The 25,834-nt window shown below is 48.5% G+C and overlaps 1 protein-coding gene across 4 annotated transcripts in view; it reads right to left on the reverse strand.

Annotated features, from left to right (window-relative positions):
• TTLL11 (tubulin tyrosine ligase like 11) overlaps window positions 1-25,834 on the reverse strand; it is a 209,050-nt gene that overhangs the window by 12,741 nt on the left and 170,475 nt on the right. For 2 of the 4 annotated variants that reach the window (XM_074330956.1, XM_074330955.1), the window contains 2 exons: window positions 18,536-18,642; window positions 17,683-17,814 (listed from right to left, as the gene is read on the reverse strand). In XM_074330956.1, coding sequence (XP_074187057.1) covers window positions 17,683-17,814; window positions 18,536-18,642 — 239 coding nt within the window. Of the gene's footprint in view, window positions 1-17,682; window positions 17,815-17,859; window positions 17,889-18,535; window positions 18,643-25,834 lie in introns of those variants that run through there. The other 2 variants (XM_074330957.1, XM_019731232.2) reach the window with 2 other exon arrangements.

A 25,834-nucleotide genomic window follows, 5' to 3' on the forward strand; every position in this document is an offset into this window, starting at 1 on the left:
AGGATACAAGCTTCCTGTTTAGAATAGTGGGTAGGAAATAAAGCTGAATGGTTCTGACTAGAATTAGCTCAGTGATTCCTACCCATGCAGTGGAATGTTCCCCACAAGGGCTGTCTGTGACGGCGGCCTCAGCTCCAGGGTGATGAATCACAAGACTCTCGGTCCACTGCCACTTCAGGGCACCTGGCAGCCTGGCTCCTGTCCCTGCCTCACTGTCCCTTCACACGTCATTCCTGTCTCTCCAGGCCTGGGGCTGGCGTCTCGAAGGACTCCATCATGGGACGTCAAACCTGGGCATTTCCCAGGAGATGGTGTTTGGCTCCGTGGGACAGTGACTGGGAGTCAGACAGGCTGGTCTGGGTCCCAGATAGTCGTTAGCAAGTCGTTTCACTTCTCGAGGTCTCCGTTTCTTCATCTGTAAAGTGGGGGCACTACTATCCGATCCGAGTGGCTTTTATAAGGCACTGCCCAGAAAAAGCCTAATACAGTGCTTCATAAACAGCAGTATTAATGCCTCCCGTCACCCCCACTTTGATTTCTGCACTCTCCCCTCTCTGTGCCTGGAGTGTTGTCAGGACATTTCATTTTCTTCTTTTATTGCAGATGGCCGATTGCTTGTCTCCGCACTAGACTTGTCGTGAGTCCCGGGAGCCTTCGCGGCTATCTCCAGCTCTCACAGAGCAGGCTCTCAACAAGTGTTTGTAGGGTAAATGAACCGATTGACGGGTTACAAGGAGGACACATCATGCAGGGCGGTCAGGAGACCTGGATTCTCAGACGGTCTTGGCGCCTGTGCACTGCGGGGCTTTGAGCCAGTCACCGCCCCTCTTCTGGCCTCGCTTTTCCCTTCTGTAAAATGAGCAGCAGGCTGGTTGATTTCTCAGGATTCCAGAAGTATTGGAAATGATGGTGGCTAATCTAAATGGCAATAACCGAAATCACACACCACATATATTGAGGACACTCTGCCTATCCGGACTCACATGGTGGCTTTCATCTCATGGCCACCCTGAGAGGCCCAGCCACTTGCCCAAGGTCATACTTCACTCGCCCAAGGTCACACTGTTGTAGAGTGCTGGTGCTGGGATGCCCACTGCTCTACATGGCCTCTCCCCTACAGCAGCGGAACGCTTCTCAAGGCCCATCCTTTAGGGGAAGAAGGAGAGAGCGGGGGAACAGAAGCCACATACCCGCAGCCACTGTGTCCGAGCATTATGGCAACAAGTCACTATCACCTCTGTCCTTGGCTAGATGGAAAATTGATAAGGGTCAGGAACGAACCATAAATAGAACTCGCAGCAGAATCATTACTCCCAGAAGCCCACAGCACCCAAATAGCAAACATAATCAAAGACGAAGGCAGCTATTCCATCATTTCCTTAATCACAGGTCGTACCACTGGCCAGAGTAGAGTGGCCCAGAGGTCCCACTCCAGTCCCATCGAGCGTCACCCCTGATTCCACCATGGCACCGGCACGAGTTCCTGCGTCATGGTCTGAGAAGACAGGCTACAGGACTCGTCACTGCTTCCTGCAACTCCTTCGTGCTATTCTAGACATTTCTCGCGGGATTCATGGGTCTGACGGGACCTCCTGAGGCTCAACACTTATTCCTCAGCAAGCGTCAAAATCTCTGGCTTGGAAGATAACACAACCCAGACCCTTCCAGGATAATAACAACACTCAAAACAATAAGAATTAATAAGAGCTGTTGGCATACAGCATATGCTTAGTATGTACCAGGCCCTGTGGTGGGCTCGTTATGGGTCCCTCTCATTTAATCCTCAAAACTCAATCTGGGCGGCAGGTGCATTTCATCCTTTGGCTGTTCACCTATGTTTAATGACACAGCAAAACTTTGCTTTTGTCTTGGGCTCTTCTTGGTACTTGGACACTGCAGGCTTCTGGGGTGCAGGGAGGTAAAGACAATGACCCAGAGACCCCCCAGTCTGGAGGTGGTGGTGGAGACTTGAACCCGGGCTCTGAGTCTGCCCTCCCCGCGTCAGCTTACTCAGAGAGGCAGGGAAGGAGCCACAAGTCGTGAGTTAGCAGAACTGTTTCCAATACTGTTTCCAGTCTGGCTGCCTGTAGTTTCCCTATGAGAGTCGGAGCTGCAGTTGCCCTCTCTGGCATTGCTAACACTGGTCATCTAGCCCTCACTTGGCCATCTCCAATGTGGGGTGCTCGTCACCTCCGCAGGAGGCCCCTTCTCGCTGTGTGCTCTCTGCCTCTGAGCTGTCATGTGCAAAGCCTCCCCACTGGCCCCCTTTCCTGCAGAGCAAATCTAACGCTTCTTCCCCATGATGGCCTTGCCCTAGAGGACTTGTAAGGCAGCAGCCAGGGCGATTCAATCCCACAAACACTTGCTGACCACCCTTCAAGTGGATACAGAGATGTGTAGCTCTCATCTGACGGCAGGGAGGGGGACAGAGGGAGGGGAGAGTGTTAGAAGGCAAAGGAAGAAGCACAGAATGGCCTGGGAGAGGCAGGAAAGCTTACAGAGGGCCTAAGGGAGGAAAGGTGAGTGGTCTGGAATCAGTGCCTTATGCCCCTGGCTCATCAGTTTCTTCTTCTCTCCTGAATTGTGCCCACTGGTCATCAAACACACCCTCGGTCTTACATTGTTTAAAAGGCTGCCTTGACATGGCCTCTCACTAGTCACAGTTCTATCGCTGCTCCCTGCTCAGCCATGCTTCCCCAAAAGATGCTAGCACATGCGCTGTCCCCACAGCCTCCCCTCCTGCTCATCAGGGTGACATTCGCGACCTCTCCATCCAACTGCTTCTGCCAAAGACTGGGCACCGTCCACTCCCTTCTTAGCTAGCTCTCTCTGCAGCATCTGTCAACATGGAAGCCTCCCTCCTTGAAATACTCTCTTCTTGCTCGTCTGACACCCACTCTCAGCTTTCCTTTGTATCTTTCTGGTAACTCCTGGCTCAGGCTTTCCTGTCCTCTGCCGGCGTTTCTCTCCTTTTCCTGGCCTGGGGTTCTGCAGGGCTCTCTGCCTAGGCCCAGCTTCTCTCCCCTGTCTTCCTGTCATTTATTCCCTAGGCTTTAAGTGTCTTGAATGACTCGGTGCCATCCAATCCTTATCTCCAGGCCAGACTGCTTTTGTGCCACTGGGAAATCTCATTAGCATCTCAAAGAGCCTGCTAGAAATGGATCTCTGGGTCTTTCCTTTCCAATCCTGCTTTTCCTTAAGTCCTACCCATTTCAATTAAATAATATCTCCACCCACCTCATTGCTCAGGCCACAAGTCTGAAGGCCATTGTTGAAACTCCTCTCCCACAGGCCCTGCGTCTCCCAACTTCCCAAGTACTTTACACCCTGCTCTATGTCTCCACCATCACCACTGCACCCCCCCACCCAGCCCCAGAGGCCACAGCTCCCCAGACTCCCACGCAATTCCCTCATGGTCTCCTCACTTCCACCGTTGCCCCCTCCCAACACAGCATTCGGAAGAACCTTTTAGAAGTACAAATGAAGCCACAGATTCTCCTGCTTTAAGCTCCCCAATAATATTCAGAACACAACCCACATTCCTCAACCTGCACTGAGCTCACGGCAAGATGTAGCCCCGCCTGCATTCCCCGGCACCCCTCTTTTCCTGCGTGCCACCGCCTGCCCTCTTTCATTGCCTAGAAGCCGCTGCACACCGTTCCCTCTGCTGAAACACGCTTTCCCTCAGTCTTCACCTGGTTTGCACTTAGATCTTAGCGCCAATGTCACTTTTACTGACAAGTCTCCCTATTCCACTTCCTTCTCTGCTATTCTCCTTGAAACTTAGGAATTTTATTTCACAGAACTCCTCACGACATTTATTTTTGTGTTTCTGTGTTTAATGTCTGTCGTCTCTGCTACCAGACTGTGAGGGGCACGAGGGCTGTCCTATTGGTCACTGCACGTGCCTGACACCTCCAGTGCCTGGCGTGTGGTGGGAGCTCATGGAACATTAGCTGACTAACTGAGTGAAATCTATAGGCGGAGCGCACGGCACACGGTAAGTGTGTGATGTCTGTGCTCCCTCCCCTGCCTTCCCCTGCTTGGGTCATCGCCGGATTTTGGGAGCATTCCTTCAGCATCCACTTAGGCGACAGAACCCAGGCGTTACATCACACACGCCTAAGTTCAAATCCAGGATCTGACTCTTATGGTGCAGCTAGGTGACCTTGGCCGATTCACTTCACTTCCAGGAGCTTCCACTCTTATCTACCCTGTCCAGTGCTTGCTAGGAGAGGCAGGGGTGAGGGGGTTTCAGTGAGAGAACATAGACATAAAGGGCCCCTCCTGGTGTCTGGCACACGGAAGACGCCTTGAAAATGAGACCTTCTTTCTTTATTGTCTGTAAGTCATCAGAGGGGCCGAGTCTGGCAGATAAACCGTCTGCTACCCTAGAGGGCAGCGGCTCAGAATCTTCATCCGTTGTAGCTGCTCCCTGTTTCTCAAATAGGCACTCCGGGGGAGGTCAGGCCTCCCTAAGTCACCCACCAAAGCAGCTTCTTCCCTGCTCCCTATACTTTTCCTCCAGTTGACTGGCTGGACCTTCCAGAATTTACAGAAGGCCAGAGTCAGGAGCCTTGGAGGTGGGGGTGCTGGCACCAAGAGGACCGAGTCCTGTCCTCACGGAGAGACCCCTCTGAGGACGGCCTGTCACTCGGAGAGGTGATGGGAGGCAGATCAGTGTCAAAAATAAGATAGAGAAGTGGGTTTCAATTTGACTCACATTAAGATTGTCACTTTAGAGTACAAATGAGAGAGAAGAGAAATGCTCTTTTATGTGGGAGTTTATTTTTGTCACTTTGTCAGCGAGAAATTGCAGCCCTGGGGGCATTGGAGCTGCACAGAATTACCCAAAACATTAACATGCAAATTGCCTTCTTTAGAGAAGGTAATTTTATTAGTGCAGGAAAATGTTTCTTTCACTGTTCTCACCCCGAGGAGCAGTGCTGTCTGGGGGCCAGTTGGGGCCACTGCAAATGGAAAATTAGGGCGATTCCTGAACTTGGTTAGAATTCTACTACCTCCTCTACTTGGGACCACGCATGGAACACCCTGCAGTGTTACAGCTGATTACCACGGGCACACAGGAGTGTAGAGGGCAAGTGACTTGTTCAAGATAATATATCACATCAATGGCATAAGAAAAGGTAGAGCTAAGGTGGTGTGTCCTGTGTCTGTTAACCAGGTGAGTACCAGGGAACCACTGGGGTTGACGTAGCCCCTCTGAGAACAAGGAGCCCAGTGAGATTCCATCCACCATCTATTCCCTCACTCACTCACTCACCCGCTCAATAAAGCTTTCACTGTGCTCGGCCCTGGGCCCCAGACATGAATCAGGCTCGAGCATCAAGGAGCTCAGCATCCACTGGGGGCAGGTGGGGAAGGGAGACAGACTTATGCACACACTTATGATCCAACAAGGTAAGACCTACTGCAGGGGTGTGCCAAGAACCGACAGAGCACAGAAGAGGGTATGACTGACCGTCAGAAAGGCGGGGAGAGGGGCTGGAAGCTTCACAAAGGAGGTCTCACATGTGGGCACTGTCTAGGCAGTCAGGACAGGGAAAGGCATGGTAGGCAGGGGGACATACACGAGCAGAGGCCCAGACAGGAGCACGTTGGCCTGGCCCAGAGTAGCCCTGTGGCTGCTTCACAGGGTCTGTGGGAGGAGAGTGGGGTGGGGATTGAAGGCTGGGGCTGCAGAGGATGGAGAGGAGGCTGGCAGGCCGGTCTCAAAGGCTGAAGAGCCCCGAGTTTACCCTGCAGGTGGCAAGCAGACCCTGGAGGACCTGTTCAGAGCAGAAGCACATTCCCCTGAGGCTTCAGGACGGAGCGGGTGTCCCAGGCCCTGGAGTGCCAAAGGGACAGAAGGTTGTATGAGGCTGCGCTTACATAAGGCTTCCTCCTCCCCTCACAGATGTGAGCAGTGGGGAAGTGTGGGCAGAGACACCCACCTGCTCCCAAGAAGAAAGCACCTCAGTCATGTCAGGTGTGCTCCCTGTCCCTAGAGGCCGCTATCCTGCGCCCTGAGCTGGTGGCAGCTGTGTCATGTGACCGTGACGGGGCCCAGGGAACGGCTCCCACAGCGCTAGGTGCTGTCTTTCAGCGAAGCAAAGGGAAAATGTGTCAATTTCAAGTACACTTGGAGCTACTGTGGAAATCCTGAAGGGGCAAACTCTTATCTCAGGGTTTCTCAACTGCAACATTTGTAATGTTTGGGGCCAGATGATTCTTTGCTGTGGGGATCTGGCCTACATGTTATAGGATGTTTTGCAACATCCCTGACCTCTATTCACTCAATTCCAATAGTCACTTCTCTCCTTTTCCAGGTGTGACAACCAACAATGTCTCCCAACATGGCTGACTGTCCCTGGGGATAGAGCTGGTGAAAAACTGCCCTCAGTTGAGACACACTGGTGTATCTAGACCTCGGGGAATACATGGAGGTCAAGGACACATGAACACTGGAAGTCTCCCAAGTCTTCCAGTGGGAGGCAGGGCACCAAAGGAATGGCCCTGCCTTCTCTCCTTTCCGTGGGGGAAGGGATGGGCAGAGTGTAGGTTTCATCGAAAACTTGTGTATTGACTATCTAAAGAAGAAACATGTAATTTACTTCCTAAAAAGGCCTAGGGAAAAGAGCACGGTGTGGAGGTGCAAAGCCCGTGGACAGCAGGTGGTTCTCCCATTAACTCACCAGCATCTCAGAGTCCCTCACCCTGTAAAGCAGGGACATTAGAAGAGATGCTGTCTAAGGCCTTTCTGGTTTTAAACACTATGATTTTTAGGCAGTAAGATGAACACACATTGGAGAATATAGTAATGAATACTGAGGTTGGCCTCATGTGAGAGATGGTGAGCTGTGGGCTGAGTAAGGCTCTGTCTTGGCTAACAGCCATTTTCTTGACTAGAGACAGAGAGCTGATCAGATGTCTCAGGGGGTTCTCGCTGCTCTCAGGTTAAATGACTAAGCCCAGATTTCACCAGGAATTCCATGGAAAGCCTCTGAAAGGGCCTGTATGGTGAACACTTCTGGAGTGCTTGTGGTTGGTATAGTTTCTCACAGACCATTAGACTCTGAAGACAAAACATCTGGCTCAGAAACACTTCAGAAAGTCACAGTCCGTGGACCGAAGCTCACTAAGAAACCGCGATTTAATCATAAGTTTACAGAGGGCTTTCTTTCCTTAGCACTTCACCACCATGTCGACAGGGCTCCAATCTAACAAGAGCGGATGACACCTGAGCAAGCTGCAAGACCAAGACTCTGTTTAACAAGGAGTCTTTAGAGAAACCCAAAGACAACTGTGGGAGGAAGTGCACCAAGGAAATGAAGGTCTCTGGCACCTATGGCTGCAGCAAACACTAAGTACAGTCCAACCTCCTGCCAGGTTAGCACCAGTCCCACCCTTAGAGCCTGATAACCTCAGTTCCTAGTACCAGATGTATCATCATGTCCAGCCTTCAACGAAAACGACAAGGCCTGCTGAAAAGCAAGGATAAGCATGGTCTGAGGAGAAAAAGTAAGTCCCAGAACCAGACTTAGATACGACACACATGTTGGAATATTATCTGATGGGGAGTTCAAAATCATGATGATTGCTATGCTAAGGGCTCTAATGGAGAAAGGACGCAACATTCAAGAACAGATGGGTAACGTATGGAGAGAGACAGAAACTCTATGAAAGAATCTAAAGGAAATGCTAGAAGTCAAAACACTACATAAGAAACGAAGAATAGACTTGTCAGTAAACTGAACATGTCCAAAGAATCAGGGAACCTGACAATAGATCAATAGAAACATCAAAACTGAACTGCAAAAAGAAAAGGGAATGAAAAAAAGGAGAATGTCACAAAAGGTGCAACATGTACATAATGGGAATTACCATAAGGAGAAGACAGAGAGGAGCAAAAGAGATTTTTGAAGTAATAATGGCTGAGAATTTTCCAAAATTAATAATGGACCCCAGAGAAGGAATGAATGGAGGCAAAATAAAATCTTTTTATTTTTCTTATTCTTACTTGATCTAATAGATTACTGTTCAAAGTAACAATAACAACAATGTATTGTGAGGTAATAGTTTAGGAATAGGTGAAATGAATAATAACAATGTTATTAGGGACAGAAAGGAGGAATTGGGAATATTCTGTTATAAGTTACCTGCATTGTTTGCGAAATGACATTGTGTTATTTGAAAATGGACTTAGTAGCTGGAAAAGGGTATTGCAAACTCTAGGACAACTGATTTTTTTTTTTAATAAAAAGAAATATCATTGACATGTTAAAAGAAGAGAGAAAATGGAATCACATAAAATGCTCACTTAAAACCAGAGAAGGCAGAAAAAGAGGGGAAGGTAAAGAAACAAAGAACAAGAACAATGAAAGAAAGCAGTTTCAAACATAGTAAATATTAATCCAACTACATCAACAATTACTTTAAATGTGAACGGCTTAAACATATCAATTAAAAGACAGAACTTGATGAAGTGGATAAAAAACCAAATCCAACATGTTGTTTACAAGAAACCGACTTTTAACATAGACATAAATTAAGAAGTAAAGAGATGGAGAAAGATAGCTCATGCTAACACTAGCCAAAAGAAAGTTGTAGTTACTATATTAATTTTAGACAAGGCAGAATGCAGAACAAGGAAACTTATCAGGGATAAGGTGGGAATTACATAATGATAAAGGGGTCAGTTCTCTAAGAAATTGTAACAATCATAACATGTATATAGCTAATAACAGTGTCAAAAAGTAATAGAACTGCAAGAGAAAACAGACGAATCCACTATCATAGTTGGAGATTTCAAACATCCCTCTATCAGTAATTGACAGATCCAGCAGGCAGAAAATTGATAAGGATATAGTTGACCTGAACAGCACCATAAATCAACTGGATCTATTTGACATGTATAAAGTATGTCATCTAACAGGAGCAGAGTGCTTTTCAGTTCATACGGAACATTCATAAGACAGACGACATCTGGACCATAAAACACACCTTAACACATTTAAAAGAATAAAAATCATACAAAGTATGCTCTCTGACCACAATGGAATTAAACTAGTGATCATAACAGAAGGATAGCTGCAAAGTCCCAAAGTATTTGGAGATTAAATAGCATATGTCTAAACAACATACAGGTCAAAAACTAACTCTTAAGAGAAACTGAAAAATTTTCTGAACTAAATGAGTATGAAAATAGAACTTACTGAATTTTGCAGGGTGCAGGGAAAGCAGTGTTTAGAGGGAAATTTATAGCATTGAATGCATATATTAGACAAGATGAAAGACCTAAAATCAATCATCGAAGTTTCCACCTTAGGAAAGTAGAAAAAGAAGAGCAAATTAAATCTAAAGCAGAAGAAAAGAAATAATAAAAATTAGGGTACAAATCAATGAAATTAAAAACAGGAAATCAATAGAGAAAATGAATTAAAGCAAAAGGTGGTTCTATGAAAAGATCAAGGAAACTGATAAACCTTTAGCCAAGCTAACCAAGAAATAAAGAGAGACGATTATTAGACTACTAATTAGTAACTAAAAATTATTATTATCAGAAATGAAAGAGGGATCATCCGTCAATACTGATCCCGTGGACATTAGAAGGATAATAAAGGAATATTATTAAAACTATGCCCACAAATTTGCCAACTTAGACAAAAATGGGCCACTATCTTGAAAGACACAATTTACTAAAACTCACACAAGGAGAAACATATAATCTGAATAGGCTTATACCTATCAAAGAAATTTATTAATAACCTTCCAGAAAAGAAAGTACTGCATCCTGATGGTTTCACTAATAAAGTATACAAAACATTTAAGACAGAAATGATACCAACTCACTACAATCTCTTCCAGAATACAGAAGCAGAGGGAACGTGTTCTAACTCATTTCATGAGGCCAACATAATACCAAAGCCAGATAATGGCATTCCTAGAAACGAAAACTACAGACCAATATCTCTCATAAACATAGATGCAAAAACCCAGAGCAAAATGTTAACAAATCAAATCCAACAATGTATGAAAAGAATTACACAGCATGACCAGTGGGATTTAGTGTAGGTATGCAAGACTGCTTCAACATTCAAAAGTCAAATAATGTAATCTTTCACAACAACAGGCTAAAAAAGAAAAATTATACTTGTATGATCATATCGATAGATGCGGCAAAATCATTTGACAAAATCCAACACCGATTTATGATTTAAAAACAAAAAACAACCTAACCAAACAACAACAACAAAACCTCTCAGCAAACAAGGAATAGAGGGGAACTTCATCCACTGGATAAAGAATGTCTACAACCACAGTACACTACACACCAATCAGATTGGCCAAATCCAAAATACTGACAACAGTTAAGTGCTGATAAGGATGGGGCAACAGGAACTCTCATTCATTGCTGGTTGGAATGAGAAGCGGTGAGGCTGCTTTGAAAAACAGTTTGGCAGTTTCTTACGCTAAACATAGTTTTAACAGACAATCTAGCAATCATTTTCCTAGGTATTTGCTCACCTGTGTTGAAAACTTATGTTCACAAAACCATTGCAAACTAATGTTTACTGCAGCGTTAGTAACAATTGCCCCAAATCGGAAGCAAACAAGGTGTCCTTCAGTAGGTGAATGGATTAACAAACCGGGGAAAGTCCAGACAGTGGAATATTATTTAGAGAGACCAAACACAGCTCCACCCAACCCTTAGAGATGCCTCAATCACTGACTGGGGCTCTTGGGGCTGGGGACATTTTGGACGTGGCCTGGGCCCTCCACCGTCACAAGCCTGTGGCTGTTGTCACTTCCTGAGGCAGCATAGGAGCAAGGTTCAGGTCCCGTCCCTGCTCTGCCCGACTCCCTTTGCCCCTGAGCCTCGGTTTCCTCCCTAAATGGAGTCCTGGGAATAAACCTCAGCTCAGCAGGAGTGTGAACAACTGGACTGGAAAACTGTTTTGTCATCTGTAAACCACATACAAATGGTAGGGACGACGATGGTGGCTAAAACAAAAGAAAAAAAAGCTCCACTTTGCACCAGGCACTGCTTCCTTACTAAATCCTTACAGCCACACTGGGTGGAGGTCACTGGTCCCGTCTGAAAGCAAACTGGGGCTCCCAGAGCTGAAGTGCCCCCTCTCGGGGCTCCCAGAGGGAGGAGCAGGGTACTGAACACAGCCCGTCTGACCCAGTTGCTCATGCTTTTCCCACAATGTTCCTTGCTGCTGCTGCTGTTCCTGCCAGATCTGGGGATGGTAAGCAACACGCATGAGAAAAGGGGGAGGCGGCATAGAAAATCATTCCGCTCTTTTCCTTTTGTCTCTTTCTTGGGGGGCTGGGGCCAGACAATGCATGGAGATCCTGTTCCCTTCACCCTGGAGGTGACGGAGAGGATGATGAAGAACAGGCCCTCGCCTGACAAAGGGGCTGTGGGTGTGAACACACGTCTCCTGGCTGTCCTCACCAAGGGGAAATGTAATTACAGAAAGCACAGCCTGCATGGTAGCAGGCCCCGAAGAGAAGTGTCTGTGCGAGGGAGAGGGGAGCTGGAGTGTCTGCTGGCTCACTTGCTTTTATTAAAAATAATTCTGACGCCTACTATTTTGTAAGTGTGTAGGGCACACATCCAGAGAGGCCCATCTGACTCTGCGATGATTTCAAGGCTGAAGAATGTCGCTCGTGCCAGACACGTCACACGAGGCCCTGCGTGCAACTTGCCTAGTTATCCGCAGCCCCCATATGTCAGAGGGAGGGGGCCACCCATGTATATGTATAAGTGAGGCTGCACTAAACATTCCAAGTAAAAATACTTTTAAATATTTCAGTACCTCGTTAACCAAATACATTTCAGTGGGACCCATTCCAGCTGATGAAAGAGTAGGAGGCAGGCGATTTGCATAAGTCGACCGAGGAAATTTGGGGAGAGACAGTAATAAGAGTTAGACACCCACAGGATTTATCGGGGTCTGATCCTTCCTCCATTCGACCTGTGTTTGCGAGGCACCTACTGTGTGCCAGGCGCAGCACCAGGCTTCATTAAGGTGGAAGAGCTCTGCTTCATGGAGGTCAGTCCAGCTTAAGGGGCAGATGCCACACTTCCATTTAGTTAGCGCTGACATCAGCGTTGTCAGGACAGGGCTGGAGGCTGTTGGAGCGGATGGGAAGGGGGACCTGCCCGGGCTGGAGGGCTGAGCACACTCCTTGAGGAGAGTTCCTGGGCAGTGTGTGCCAGGGCAGGGGTTTCCAGCAGAGGTGAGCGCCTGTGGTGGAGGACCTCCAAGGTGGTCAGCCACCTGGCGGGAGCAAGTGTGTGGAGGGGCTAGTGATGGGTGGGGTGGCTGTGAGTGGGAAGGGGTCCACTCTGTGAGGCCCCCACTCACTCAGATGCTCTCCCCTGAGTTGGAGTTGTGAGCCCAGGGAGGGAGGCAGCTGATGGGTGGCTGTGAGTGGGAAGGTGACACACAGGGAGCGCTGGAGGCCACCACAGCCGTCCCAGGGCAGGCAGCGAGCACCCACTAGTGTGAAGGCAGACATGAAGAAAGGGCAAAAGCCGGGCCTCAGAGACCAGTGCAGGGCACAGGAGCAAAGAAATGGTCCTGGCTGTCCAGGCCGCAGCTCCCAGGCCACAGTGCCGCATTTCTTGCTGCCTTTCCAGCTTTCTCCGGTTTCACTGTCCCCATCTGTCCCCACTTTCCTTGAGCTGGACCCATGGGTTCCTCTTCCCAGCCAAACAGTGTAGTATAAGACAAAGGGGCCGCCAGGCGCCAGGCTGTTCACAGTGATACTCCAGGCCAAGGTGTGCGAGGGCGGGCTTGGTGGGAAAGGAGAGGAGAGCATGGCACTCCAAGGGGCACCGAGGGGAGGTTTGTTGCCATCCGTCCCATCCCTCTCACAGGCTGTGAGCCTCTCCAGGCAGGCACTGCTTCCTGTCTGTCGCCAGCACCTGCAGAGCACCTGGCACGAGAAGCTGCCCAGAAAATGTTTCCTGAGAGGGGTGCAGTTAGGTGCAGTGGTAACAACAGGGGCAGCGCGGCTTCCTGAGCATCTCCTGCGGTGCAGGGACCCTTCCCCGAGCACTTCCGTGCTGCATCTCACTTCATCCCTATCAGTGATTTCATGAGGTGGCACCGTGATCATCTCCACCTTACAGAGGACGAGCAGGAGGCTCAGAGGAAGTTACGTCACCTGCAGAAGCTACATAGCTAGCAAGTTACCCAGCCCAGGTAGGAAGGCAGGTTTGGCTGCTCCCAGAACCTGGGGCTTTGGTTACATTGTCAGTCAAACCGAGGCAGTCCCAGGAAGGAGGGCGTTCTTCAAGCAGTGGAAGAAACATTTCTTCTTTTGGTCGAAGAGTCCATAGCATATATCAGACATTAAACTATGCTACTCTTAGGTTTCCCTCTGCAGGCAAGGGGTGTGTGCATGTGCCCTGTACACAGGTGTGCCATGCCTGTGCTCCATGGGTGGAGAACAGGGGAGTGGAAAACTCTCCAATCCATTTTTTCTTGCATTGCAATAATGTTTCCCTTGGTTACTGGGAGGGACCTTTAGCTTATATTTTAAAAGAGCAAAACATCTGGTTGCAAAGTGAACAAAGAGGTCAGTCGTGTGTTAGAGGGACAGGGTGCCCAGGTGCTGGGCTCAAATGTTCCCTGTGCAAGTGAAATACTTGTCTCTCAAAGATGACACCAGTGATGACTCCTTGTTTGGCCTCGTCTTGATGATATCCTCGTCTCTCACCACACGGAAGTGAAATTCCACTCTGGGAAGACTTGAGAGCAGAGTCTCAATGATGAGGAAGAGCTCGTGAGTGCAATTTACAGGAAATAACTGCATCTTCACTGACAAACTTGTTTCTTCATTTGATTCTGGGCAACGAGAGGGCTACCACCCCCCAGTTTTGCTGATAACACCCTCATCTGGATAACTGTGTTCTGCTAGAAATTCTAAAATTGGAAATAGAAATCTTTTAAGTTTCTTTTTTTTTTAAAATGACAATTGCACTGGGCTGCTTGAGAGTGTTAGATTGCACATTACTAAATTCCATCAGGCTCCTGAACAGTCACTGACATTCTAACAGAGAGGAAGTCAAGCCTACTTAGAGACGCCGAGTTCAGGGTGCAGATGACGGGTCCTTGGGTGGGGAGAGGTGGGGAATGGGCTGGTGTCAGGAAGGGCCACGTGTTAGATGTGGGCTATTGTCAAGTCCTAGCTCTTGTTTTAGGTGGTGACTTAGTGGATGCTCATTCCATTATTAAAAATAACTAATACACAAAGCTAACTAAGTAAAACCGGGCTATGCAAGGACCGGGATGGAGTGTCTCATGAACCAAGGATTAAGATAATCCAACCCTATGTACCTGGTCCAATAAAAAAACAAATCAATACAAAACAAGCCTATTTAAAAAGATGGTCTGAGATTTAGATTTTATAAAGTGCGTCCTTTTTCTTACTAGTTTTCTTTCCTCACTCTTCTTTTAAAACACCATTTTTCTTCTCCATTTTAAGAGTAGGTTCATAAAGGTCTCAAGCATCAGGAATCTGGTTAACTCCCTTCGTGGGCACCAAAGCCTTATTATGGCAGAAGGAAGGGCTGAGAGGACTTCTAGAAAGGGGATGGTGCATGGACATTTGGATAGAGCTGGTGCTGAGAGTGGGGTGACGATCTTATCCAAATAGGCTGGTGTTTTACATTGGGCAGTAAGGAGAGGAAAGGGAGACCCTGTTAGGCAGAGCACCACTACGCCAAGCCATGGTTCTCACACTTGGAACTCCCTGCTGCTTTGAGGATACGGCATTCTTTATTTGGGCATTTGTCTGCTCATCAAACATTCACTGGGCACTGAGCGAGATGCTCTTGCTCGCCCCGGGCTGTGTGCTAGGCCTTCGTGGATACAGAGCACATAGTGAGTGCCTTTCCTGCGTCACACACCCTGCTAAGTGCTTTGCATGTGCTTCCTCTCTTAACCCTCACAGCAACCTTCCTTTGCTGCTTACCACAGCCGAGCTCTGGCCGTGCCCGATTACATTTGTGTGGCTGGGGACCCTGAGTGTAATGGAAAGCCAGTGGGCTCTAAAGGCAGACGGCGCTTGGTTCAAATCCCAGAGTCCCCACGGAATACTTGCCACATCTGTTTAAATTCACATCTTTAAGTTTCTCATTTGTCTAATGGGATGAACAACCCCAGGGCTGTATGAGAATTAAATGAGATAATTCATAGAACAAATATTTTTGATTTCTGTCACATAGTAAATGTTCAGTAAATGGTCTCTATTTTTTCTTCTTCTTGAGAATAGGATCTATAAATAATTTGTCTTTATATTCCCAGGGCCTAATTCCTGGTAAGATGTTCATTACTTGTTTTTTGAATGAATGAATGAATGAATGAATGAATGTGTGCCCTTTGAGAATGAGAACCCATGTTCTACCATTCTTCTGACTTCTTTCTTGTCAGGCCCACAGCAGCTCTAGGACAGGGAAAGCTGCCCTCCTTGGACACAGCGCTACCCTCCGGCCAGGATTTAATTGAGAAGCCCTGGACTCAACACCATGGACAGAAGGAAGAGGGACGCTGGTCTGCCTGCTGAGACGCCCAAAAGCAAGAACCGCCACTCAACCGCAAATGTCTTCTTTTGCCATCCAGTAACTTCCTGAACGGTCCTAAGAACGTGGCTGGCTTCAGAGACTCCTCCTTGAGAAGCAGGCCATTGTACCAGCCTTCTCAGCAAGCAAGGACCGGGCCTTGGCTGGCACCAGCTGTGAGACGGCAGTGGCCTCTGACACCCCAGGCACAGAGGGGCTTCTCATTCCTGGCTTTAACGCCCAGCCTGAGCTGCCTCTACCCCCAGACACTGTCATTTCCTCTCAGGAGTGATGGAAACGGGTATAAGCTCCAAGGGTGAAGGAAGCAGAGGCAGGCACTTGGATCAGGCACCACCTCCCACTCCAGTTCCCTCTTCCACGGGTCCCATGGTCTGTGAGGTGACCTTTCGCCTCCCTGCCTCGCAAGCCCCGCCCTCTCCCCAGTCAATCAAATGACAGAGCACTGCGTGGTGTGGCCCTGGATTGGGGACAGTGTCCTGGGCTAGGAGGCTTGGAGTTCAAATGTGACACCTACTCCTCGCTGGCCATGGGATTTTAGACAAGGCACTTTTGCTCTGCTCTTCTGTAAAATAAGATACGCTCACCCGCCTTGAAGATCTGGGGTAAGAATTAGCAGTGATGTGTGCACATAGGAGGTGATCTCAAAATCTTAATTATGACGATTATTACTCCACACACGCAGGGGCTGAGGTGGGGCCTGGAAGATCCCAGCGCCGGAGTCACTTGTCAGTATGGGCTAAAAATAAGCATTTTTCTCATCTCCTTAGACCCCAGAAAACCCCACTGAGCCTGTACTGTAGACACCCCCCCCACGCCCACCCCTGGAGGATTCCGCATTCAGGGAGCAATTTAAGAGGCAAACAAAACAGGAAAAGCTACTCGGGATTAACAATGGGCCAGATGGTAACGCGAGTTTGAAGCAATAAAACATGATAAATAGCTTCCTGCTGCTTCTCCTGATCAATTTCAATATTTAATAATCCCGCTGCCACCCCAGCCCCCTCAAGTGGCCCCCCCACAGCATCCTGCCATGACTCCCCGCATTCACCTCAGAGCAAACACCTCTTCACTTTCTGAAGGCGTCAGCAAAAAGCCTGCTGCTCACCTGTCACAGGAGCTCTCTGGGCCCCCGAGATGATAATTAATCTGCCTACCTTTCCTGAAGACGCCCCATCTCCAGCCTCTCCTGGTTGCCAGGGAAGGTTGTGAGGAAGTGCCCACTGCAGAGATGCCATAGGAGTACTCACTTTGTTGATTCAATGACTATTGGTATTCCCTGAGTTCTGCTTTTGAATTAAAGAAAGGCTGGGTGCTGGGTGTTGTTCATCTTACTCCAGACCAATTAGTAGGACAAAGGGACCGAGAAAGGGACAGCGGCAGTGTGGTGTTAGACCCTTAGCCACCAGCCATGCCTCTGAGCCTCAGTTTCCTTCTCTATACAATGGAGACAAACATGTCTGCCTCTGGGAGGATTCTAGCCAGTGTGCACATGTAAAGGGCCCAGCAGAGGGCTTGGTACATAGGAAATGGCCCAAAACAGGCAGCTGGGGGCATCATTATCAACTGTGACGCCAATCTGCAAATGGAGTCTGAGCACCGTGCCTGCAGGAAAGGCCTGCTGGCCCCTTTGGTCAGCAGGCTGTAGCCCAGGGTGGACCATGGGTGTGGGCAGGCAGGACCTGGCAGGGAGCAGCCCGCTGTCAGACGGACCCCCAGGATTCTCCCCAAGGGGCACCCACTAATAAACGTCCTGGCATTGCCAATGAGGGCTCCAAAGGCTTTCATACCCACTGACACAGGAGATCTCAGGCACCCTGGAGAGCAGGCCTCGTTGGCACCATTTACAGAAGAGGAAATAGAGATTAGGAGGTGAAATGGCTTTTCAAGTTTATGTCGAGGGAATGGCGTGGTCAGTTCTAATCTGATCTCCCCATCCCTGATTTCAGGTCCTGTCCACCGAATCACAGGAGAAAGTTCTTCCCGAGGGGCCTCCTCCTCTGGGTGTCCCTTTTGCAGGGAGGCAGCCGAGAGGGGAGGGAAAGCTGGGTGCCAGGGGACGTGAGTTGCAGTTTACTCACCTGTGAAATGAGGCGGGTAATACCGACTGCACAGGCTCACAGGGACGTTTAATGAGGGACTGTGCATGAAAGCACTTTGAGGAGCGGCACAAATGTCAGGGACGTTATTTTGACTTTGTAGAAAAACACCCTCTATGAGGAAAAAAATCAGAAACTTATCCACTCAGAGGTGGGTCCTTCTAACCGAAGCCTTCACACCACGTGACCTAGAGAATCCAGAGCACAGTCTTTTGTGTGGCGTTCAAGGCCCCAACAGCTCCTGCAACCCCATCTCTGCCCCTCTGCAGTTCCCTTCTCACGCCAGCCCATCTAAGCCACTTGGGGTTCCCTGAGCCTTTCACAGGAGCCTTTCACTCGCCCTGCTCACCGGCTGACCCCACTCATCCTTCTTGAGACGGCTTCCTTGGGCCGCCCTTGACGAAGAGCCCCTCTGGCTTCCCTGATAACGCCTGGGCTTTCCTCCATCACTGCACGCATCACCTCCCACTGCCTCCCACACACAGCGAGTTCCTCCAGGGCGAGAACCAAGCGTGATTCACGCCAGTCTCTCCAGGGCTGGCCCAGCATATGCTCGGTGAGTGCGTGCTGAGGGATGAACGAATGAACAGATAACTGAGTCTTCCCAGTATGAATGGAACGAAAGCTTTAAGCAAAGACAAGGGATTCTAATGGAGGAATTAGAATTTGGGTGGGCACAGCCTTGCAGCAGACGGAGCCCCTGAATGCAAATTCACCTCCAGCTGATAGAATAACCTTCCTTCCCTTGCCTTGATCCTTAACAAGAAGGACCAGAAAATGGACTGCCCACCCGTCTGGATGCCCCAGGGCCTGAGGGAGGCCAGGCACCAGGTACCTGAATCCCGCTGGTCCAGGGTCACGGAGTTCCATCTCCTTGTTATGTCAATGTAGAGGATGTCCACGGCGGCCATGGAGAAGCTGCTGCTGCTCAGCTTGCAGTTCCTGCCGAAGACGGGAAGCGACAGGTTACTGCTGGACCAAACCCGTCCTGTTCGGTTTTGCCTCCATGCCTTTGCCTGGGCTGTATTCCCTGCCTGGCAGGCCCTCCCTTCCCAGAGCTGGAACTGATGAAGGGTGTATGGCAGGGCATGGTGAAAGAGACGCCTGGAAATGGAAGTAAGCTGAGGTTAGATCAGGTGAGTTCCTGTAATTTGGTTAATTAGGGCTCTAATGGGCTGGAAAAAGCAGGATTTCAGGATGGCAAGCCTTAAATTGAACCTGGCCCTGCCACTTAGAAGCTGGATGGCCCTGGTTAAGCTATTTCCCCTTCCTGAGCCTCCGTTTACTCACCTATAAAACAGGGCAGTCTTTATTCCAGTCACCCTGTGTCAGCCTGTCCTTACACAAGGCAATGTAGGTCTCTGCCTGCCTCGAGAGGGCAAGGGGAACTCCATATTCCAAAAACACACCCTTGGCGTGTCTTCCCCTTCACACCCATTAGTCTCTGGGAGGAAGAAAAGCTGTACCTGCAGGGCTGCGTCCTCCTGCCAGCGATCAGGCAGCTGACATGGGCACATTCAGAGGACCCAGTGATAACAGCACTGTCACTGCTACAGGCTGAAGCCATCAGTGCTGTCCAGAAGTGATTTCCCACCGGGGCCAAGTCTACAGGCAGGGGCTCGAGGTCTCTGCACCTCACCCATCCTAATATGTCACCTGACGATTTTACACCGGCCCCGATTCAGCCACAGTAAGCCCAGACTCACAGAGCAGAAGGGCACAGGCTGGCCCACACCCCTTTGCGGGCTGAGGCAGCGTCGCGGGGAGGCCCCTCGGTGCTCATTCCTGACTGTAGGGGCATCACCTGGAAATGACAGGAGGAGGCAAGGGGCAGGCCCCTACTCTGTGGCTGTTCCCCTAGTTTACGTGTTCAGTCCAACGTCAGCAATGAGGCTCCCTGTCCAAGTCACAGAGGGGGGTTTAGAATGGTTCTCCTCGCCACTTGGTTATTGTGTTTGTTTGTTTGGTCTGGAAATGGAGACGTGCAGTCTGGCACACTGAAAAGAGCATGATTTGGGCATTTGACGAACCAGGACTGAAATGCTGTGACTGCGAGCAATTTACTTAAACTTCCGAGCCTACATTTGTTCGTCTCGAAATGAAGATAATAACACCTGCCCACATGGCAGTTGTGAAGATGAGATGAGGTCTCCCTGGCATCTGGGTGCCCCACCATTGTTCGTTCCCTTCCCGATCTCTCTCTCCCTTTTTGTTTTCCTCTTCCAGCGCGAGAACCATCTCAGCCCCATCAGAGGCTGCCCGAGGCTGGCCTTTCCGTGAATGGCCCTGTCCATGCTGGAGAAATGCTGCTCGCCAGTCCGTGTCTGGATGCGAGGGTTCGGGCTCCGTTCAGACTGGAGGCGGCCCTGGGCTTGTCCAGGTGTAGCGCCATCCTGACCAGGATCGTGCTGGGATGTGGGTCCCGACACAGGCTGGATTTGCCGTGAAAATCCTGAAGGCTAGACCTCGGAGCCAGCTGTTTGTGTGGCTGAACTACACTCAATGTTGCTTTCAACTTTCCAAACGTGTCCACATCCATCACCCCTGCCTGTGATAAAGCGGTTCTTTGATTTCCCATCTGTCATCATCCCTTGTGTGAGTAGCTCCCTTAGAAACCCATCAGGCCAGGGGCTGCTTGGCAAGCAGAATTCGGGCATTCCAGAGGCCCCCCCCTCCGAACAAACCCACGCAGACCCCTAACAAGGGTGGCTGGGAGAGTGCCCAGCATGCTGCCCAGACGAAGCGGGTGGTCCTTATGCACTGGCACACTTATTCACTCATGCCCCCGACCCCTTCCTTTCTTCCCACCCCGTGCATATTTCTCAGCCATCAATTCACACCCTGCTTCCTCCCGGCTCCTGCTCCATGTTTCAATCACAAGTCACCATGGCAGCCTTCAAAGCACATCAGCACACAGTTATTGAGCCCCAGTAACAACATGTCAGAGGACGCAGAGCTTTTCATGTCCCCTGTCACCAAAATGGCCATCTCTATTGGGTTCCGGGGGGCGGTGCTCCGCTCTCTCCCAATGTATTTGAACAACCTGCTCTGCTCCCTTCCAAAGCTTTGTTAGGAATGGCCACGGCGTTCTCAAACTATCATATCAGTGTCCTCTGGACGACCTGCTCCCCCACAGGACAGGAGCTCTGCTGGCTTGCTCTGTGGGTTAATAGAGTATAAAAAGGGAAACCAAACTGACCACTGGTATATAGTTATTTTTTTCCTGACAGGTAGAAAATAGAAGTGTCAAACCTTTAGCAGGAGCCATAATTTACCAAAAAGAATTCTCCCTTTATCCCTTTTCCGAGGAAACTCATCCTCCCTCATGATGTCTGCAAGTACAGTTGATTGCAACATCTGCTGCTGGGATGGGAAGGAGGGATCCAGGCTGTCAGCAGCAGACAGGAAATGCTTTGGAAGAATTTTGATTCTGTAGGGACTTTGAGGGGCACCATCTGCATGCTAGGCCTTTCCTGGATCTTTAGATTAGCTTCCTGGATCTCTATAACCACTTTATGAGGCAGGTATTCCTAGTCCCACTTCAGTGACAGATAAGCTGAGACTCAGGAGAAGGGACATGACTTGCCCAAGATCACAAGCTGGGATTCATATCCAGTCCTCCCCTGGAGGATAGAGTAGTAGACTTGGGAGCTTTGGGGACAAGTGGGGAGGTGGCCCAGCCCAGGTCTGCAGAAAGAACCCAGGATTCAAGACACAAAGTCTCAGGCGGGGCCCAGGAAAGCTGGAGCCTCCAGACAGCCCCAGTTGGAAAGCTTTGGAATATAAGACTCGGAAAGACAACCAGAAATCAGTTGCAGACAGGTTCTCCCAGGTTCGTCTCTGTGGTCATCAAACATTCTCAATTGACTCAAACAGGGAATGACTCCGAGGGTCAAGACTTTAGAATGAATTTCCATCCATCCATCTGCTCAATACACAATTTATCTTGTGTCCACTACGCGTAGGTGGTATTCTGAGCCCAGTGAGTGATGCAGAGCTGAATCAGTCTTGGGTACCATCCTCCGAGGGTGGAAGTGATCTCAGAGTGAAAACGTGAAGGCTTAGTAGCTCTTAATCATTGAGAAAAGTTTCTCCTTATGTCCTGGGATGCAGTTCTCTAAATGACTAATGAGTGGAAGGATTTCTTCAGTAGAAGTCCAAGAAATATAGTAACATGCGAAGCCAAGAAAATTCCTAAGAAAGGATAGGCTAGAAAAGTGCATGGAAAAAAGGAGCTGTGGAGTCAAATGCACATCAGTTTGCAACTTGACTTTGCCGTGTGACCTTGTGCAGGTCACTGAAGCTCTGCATCTAAATGTCCCTATTTGTACAACAAGAATAAGACTGCTCACCCCACAAAGCTATTTTAAGGACTAGCTCAGTACTTGGCACACTTGGGAAGTGGCAAATGATGTAGAACCATGACGTAGAACCAGTTTGAAGAAATGGGTTTCTGTTGTTGTCGTTTTTCAGAATCAAAGGAATTTGGGCACATATGATGGTAGAGAATTACAAATCATTTAAGTTCATTAGGATTCCAAGTATAGAAAGATTTGAAATTATCATGCCCATTTCCTCTCAACAACTACTGACATCTCCTGAGAAATCTAGATACCAACTTTTTCCACTCCATAAAATCCTATTTATAGAATTTATTTTGTATTTATCCCTTTGTGCAGGGAAGGAGCTTATTTTTCCTGGAGAAGTGCCTATAAGGTGAAAGCTAAAATATGATCAATATTTGTTTAAAAGAAATCCAAACCACTGTCTAAACATCTAAGGGGTAAAAACAACAACTGTGGTTTATAATGTGTATATTTTAAAGGCTATTGATATCCCAGGCATAGACTCACAATATTGCCGGAAAGAGATCATCACAGAAGAGGGGGATAGTCAAAGTCACCAAGGGGTTAATGACAGAGGGGAGGCAGGCCCCTTACACTTCCATTCCAGAACTTTCTAACACACTGTGTTGCCTCTCAGAGAATAACCCTCCCCTCACCCCAGCTACCCATTTTGAAGCATATTAATATCTCCTTAGGAGAAAAGGGAGTGGAGGGGGGGAGGGGGGACGGGGGTGGGGGGAGAAACAGAGTAAACCATTTTCTACTTTAAAAGGAGATCACGATCAGAAGCCACAAAGGATGAGCAGGGATTTCCAAGTGGAACGCCCCCCCCCCCCCAAAAGCAAAAATGCTCAGGGTGGGGAGAAGCTGCTTCCATTTCCTAGAAATCAACCAGGCTTTGGCAAATTGTTTAACCTTCAGGCTGCGGAGATGGAAAATGCAGCATGTGCAAACTGATGTTAAATTCTGATGTGGGATATACTTGGAAAACCTAGTCTTCGTGAATTACAGAGGATGCCCCCAGATTAGGGGCAGGAAAATAACAAAAATGCATTTTCCTCCAAGAAAGCTGTCAAGCCGAAGAATCAGATCCTTTCTGTTTCTCAGAGAAAGAGAAGTCTCCACACCCCAGCGATTATTATGAAATAATAATTTTTTAAAGAGACAGAGAAAAGAAGCACTTAATTCATGGTAATATGTGGTACTATTATGTGCCTCCTGAGGAAATGACACGAAAAGCTGGTTAGGTAGAGTTAAGTCTAGACAAGAAAACGACAGTTCATTATTTCTCATTTCTTGGTGGAAGAGAAAAATAGAATATGACCAGACTAGCATTAGCATAATTCACTCCTAAAACTGCTGATCTATGCAGCACATTATGAGAGATGGTCACTGAAAATAAATTCAATCGGAATGTTTATTATTTTGTTCCCTCCAGTTCTCTTCAAGGAACTTGGAGACAAAGAGTGGGTGGTAGAGATGAAAGCCAAGTTCAACCTCTGCCGTGTGTGTGGGAGCTCTGAAAGGAATATCTATTCAGCCAGCAGATATGTCTCCTGTGCTGTGCTCCCGAGAAGGGCACTTGGTTAGATTTAACATATGGCATAAATATTATTAATTCATAATGAAGCAAAATTTAAACTGAAGTGCAAAGGAGAGAGGGTAGTTGTTAGCAAGAGAAAACGCTTGCTGTTAAATTTAGCTGACAAGACTGAACATATTCAGGAAAATCTAAAAGCAGAGAGTATCGTCTTTTATGATGAAGTTGCTTTTGGGATCTCTTGGTACATTTTAAAAGGAAAATCTATTAACGATTGTGCGACGTTTTCTCCATTTCTTCCTGCATTCTGAACTACTCAGGACATTGGCTGGGTGGGTGCTCATGGCCTGGATCGTCCCCTCAGCTGCCTCTTCCCCACCTGAAGACATGTGCTCCCTTTTCACGGTCACCAATGCGGCCACCGACTGGGAAGGACGGGCTGGCAGCTGTAGGACCTAAGTCTCTAACATCACAAAATCGGTTTTTCATGCAAATGCCCTTAGCTGTAGCGAACAAAGGGATGGAAAATCATAAAGCCAATCACATAGAGACAGATTTGTAGCAATATTTTTGACATCACCCCGTCAGTTCCAGTATGAGAGCGTTTTAGGAATCTTCTTGGCTAGGACCGTTCCCAAGTCTGTTTTCTTGTCAAAATAGTGTATGAATACAGCAGTCCTCTTAATGTGTTCCTTGGCTTCTCACACTAGACGTCACACACCGGTGGTCTCTACGGGCAGTCACGCTTTGATGGAACACATGGTGTTTTAAAATTATTTTCTGAATGACCAATATTCACATACAGGTATTGAGATTTTACATAAAAATCAGTATTTCTAGTTTCTCTTGGAAAACCGGAAGCTCTGGTGCTGTTGGCCCAGCAGGGTCCTTGGGGCCGGCTGGTGCCCCGCCCCCCCATCCTTCCAGATCCAGCCCACTGTGCTTGCTTTTGCTTCCTGCCTGCCCTGGGGGGTCACTGAGATTGTGATTCTTATGCTACAATAGTTTTTCTAATCTCCCTCTTACATTTTACTAGAATTTCACTAGGAATAAAAAGGAAGCATTTCAGTTTCTACCATCAATTTAGCCTGGATGATAAACCTTTTCTAACTTCTAAAAATGAGCCACTCACGGGAGCCATTCTCAGGCTGCCGGACTGTGTGACCCTCCCTCTACTGTCAGGCAAACTCCCACTTATAACAGTGTGATCCCTGCCTCCTCCCAGGGGCCTGCCTTGGTTCCACCAGGCAGACTAAGGGTCTCCTCTTCCGTCCAGCACTCTCCACATCGACCCTGTCGGGCCACTACCCCGTGACTCTGCCAAAGGATTGCATTTGATCATTTGGTCAGTGTGTGCTGTCTCTTAGACTGAGAGTCCCCAGAGGGCACATGGGGTTCCATTATTTACTTCTGATTGTCCTATGGCTACCTGGTACTCAGGAAAAGTTGTTAGGTCAAACCAGACACGGTCCTTTTCCACACAAGGTTGAGGCAGAGCAGATCTCCCAGGGCCAGGGTCCCCTGCAGCATCAGGCTGCTGTCCACATGAAGCCAAACCATCCCTCACTCTTGCGGGTCTTGAATGGACTCTTCTGTGTAATGGTGCAGGACTGGGGAGGGCCCAGAAAGCGCCTGTCTTTGCTCCAGAAGGTCTGAGCTTGGATGTGTCACACTGAGAGAAGACTGCTCACCCTCATTGTTCCCCTGGGTCCCTGCACGTTTCCACAGCACCTCAAGTGCCCTCATAGCTTGGGGCCTCTGTCACTGAGCTGGTTCCCTATGTCCCAAGGCCCAGTCATCACAAAGGGGCAGAGAATGTCTATCTGTTTTCCTTCTCCTCCTCCTCTTCACTATGTTGGGACAGCAGTGCACACAGTTAGACAAATTCTATGCCCCAGCTTCCCACGCAGACGGCAGTGGCCAAGAACATGGAAGTGAAAGTCATTAAATAAACCTTCTAGAAAACATTTTAAAGGGGTTTAACTCATTTGGCCAAGGCCTTTTACTCTTCCTCCCTTCTTCCTGCTGCCTGCCTGGAACTTGGCTGTGATGGCTGGATTTTGAGCAGCCATATTGTGACCACAAGGCAACTCTGAAACCGGAAGCACATGCTTAGGATGAATGAGCAGAAAGACAGAAAGTATGATATTGATTACATTGTGGAGTCATTAACCAGCCCCAGAACCCCCACTGCTAAAATTCCTGCTGTATGAGAGAAAACTAATCGCACTATTTAAACCATTTATAG

The sequence above is a fragment of the Rhinolophus sinicus genome, linkage group LG04 (assembly GCF_036562045.2).
Source record: "Rhinolophus sinicus isolate RSC01 linkage group LG04, ASM3656204v1, whole genome shotgun sequence".
In the NCBI taxonomy this organism is placed as follows: Eukaryota; Metazoa; Chordata; class Mammalia; order Chiroptera; family Rhinolophidae; genus Rhinolophus; species Rhinolophus sinicus.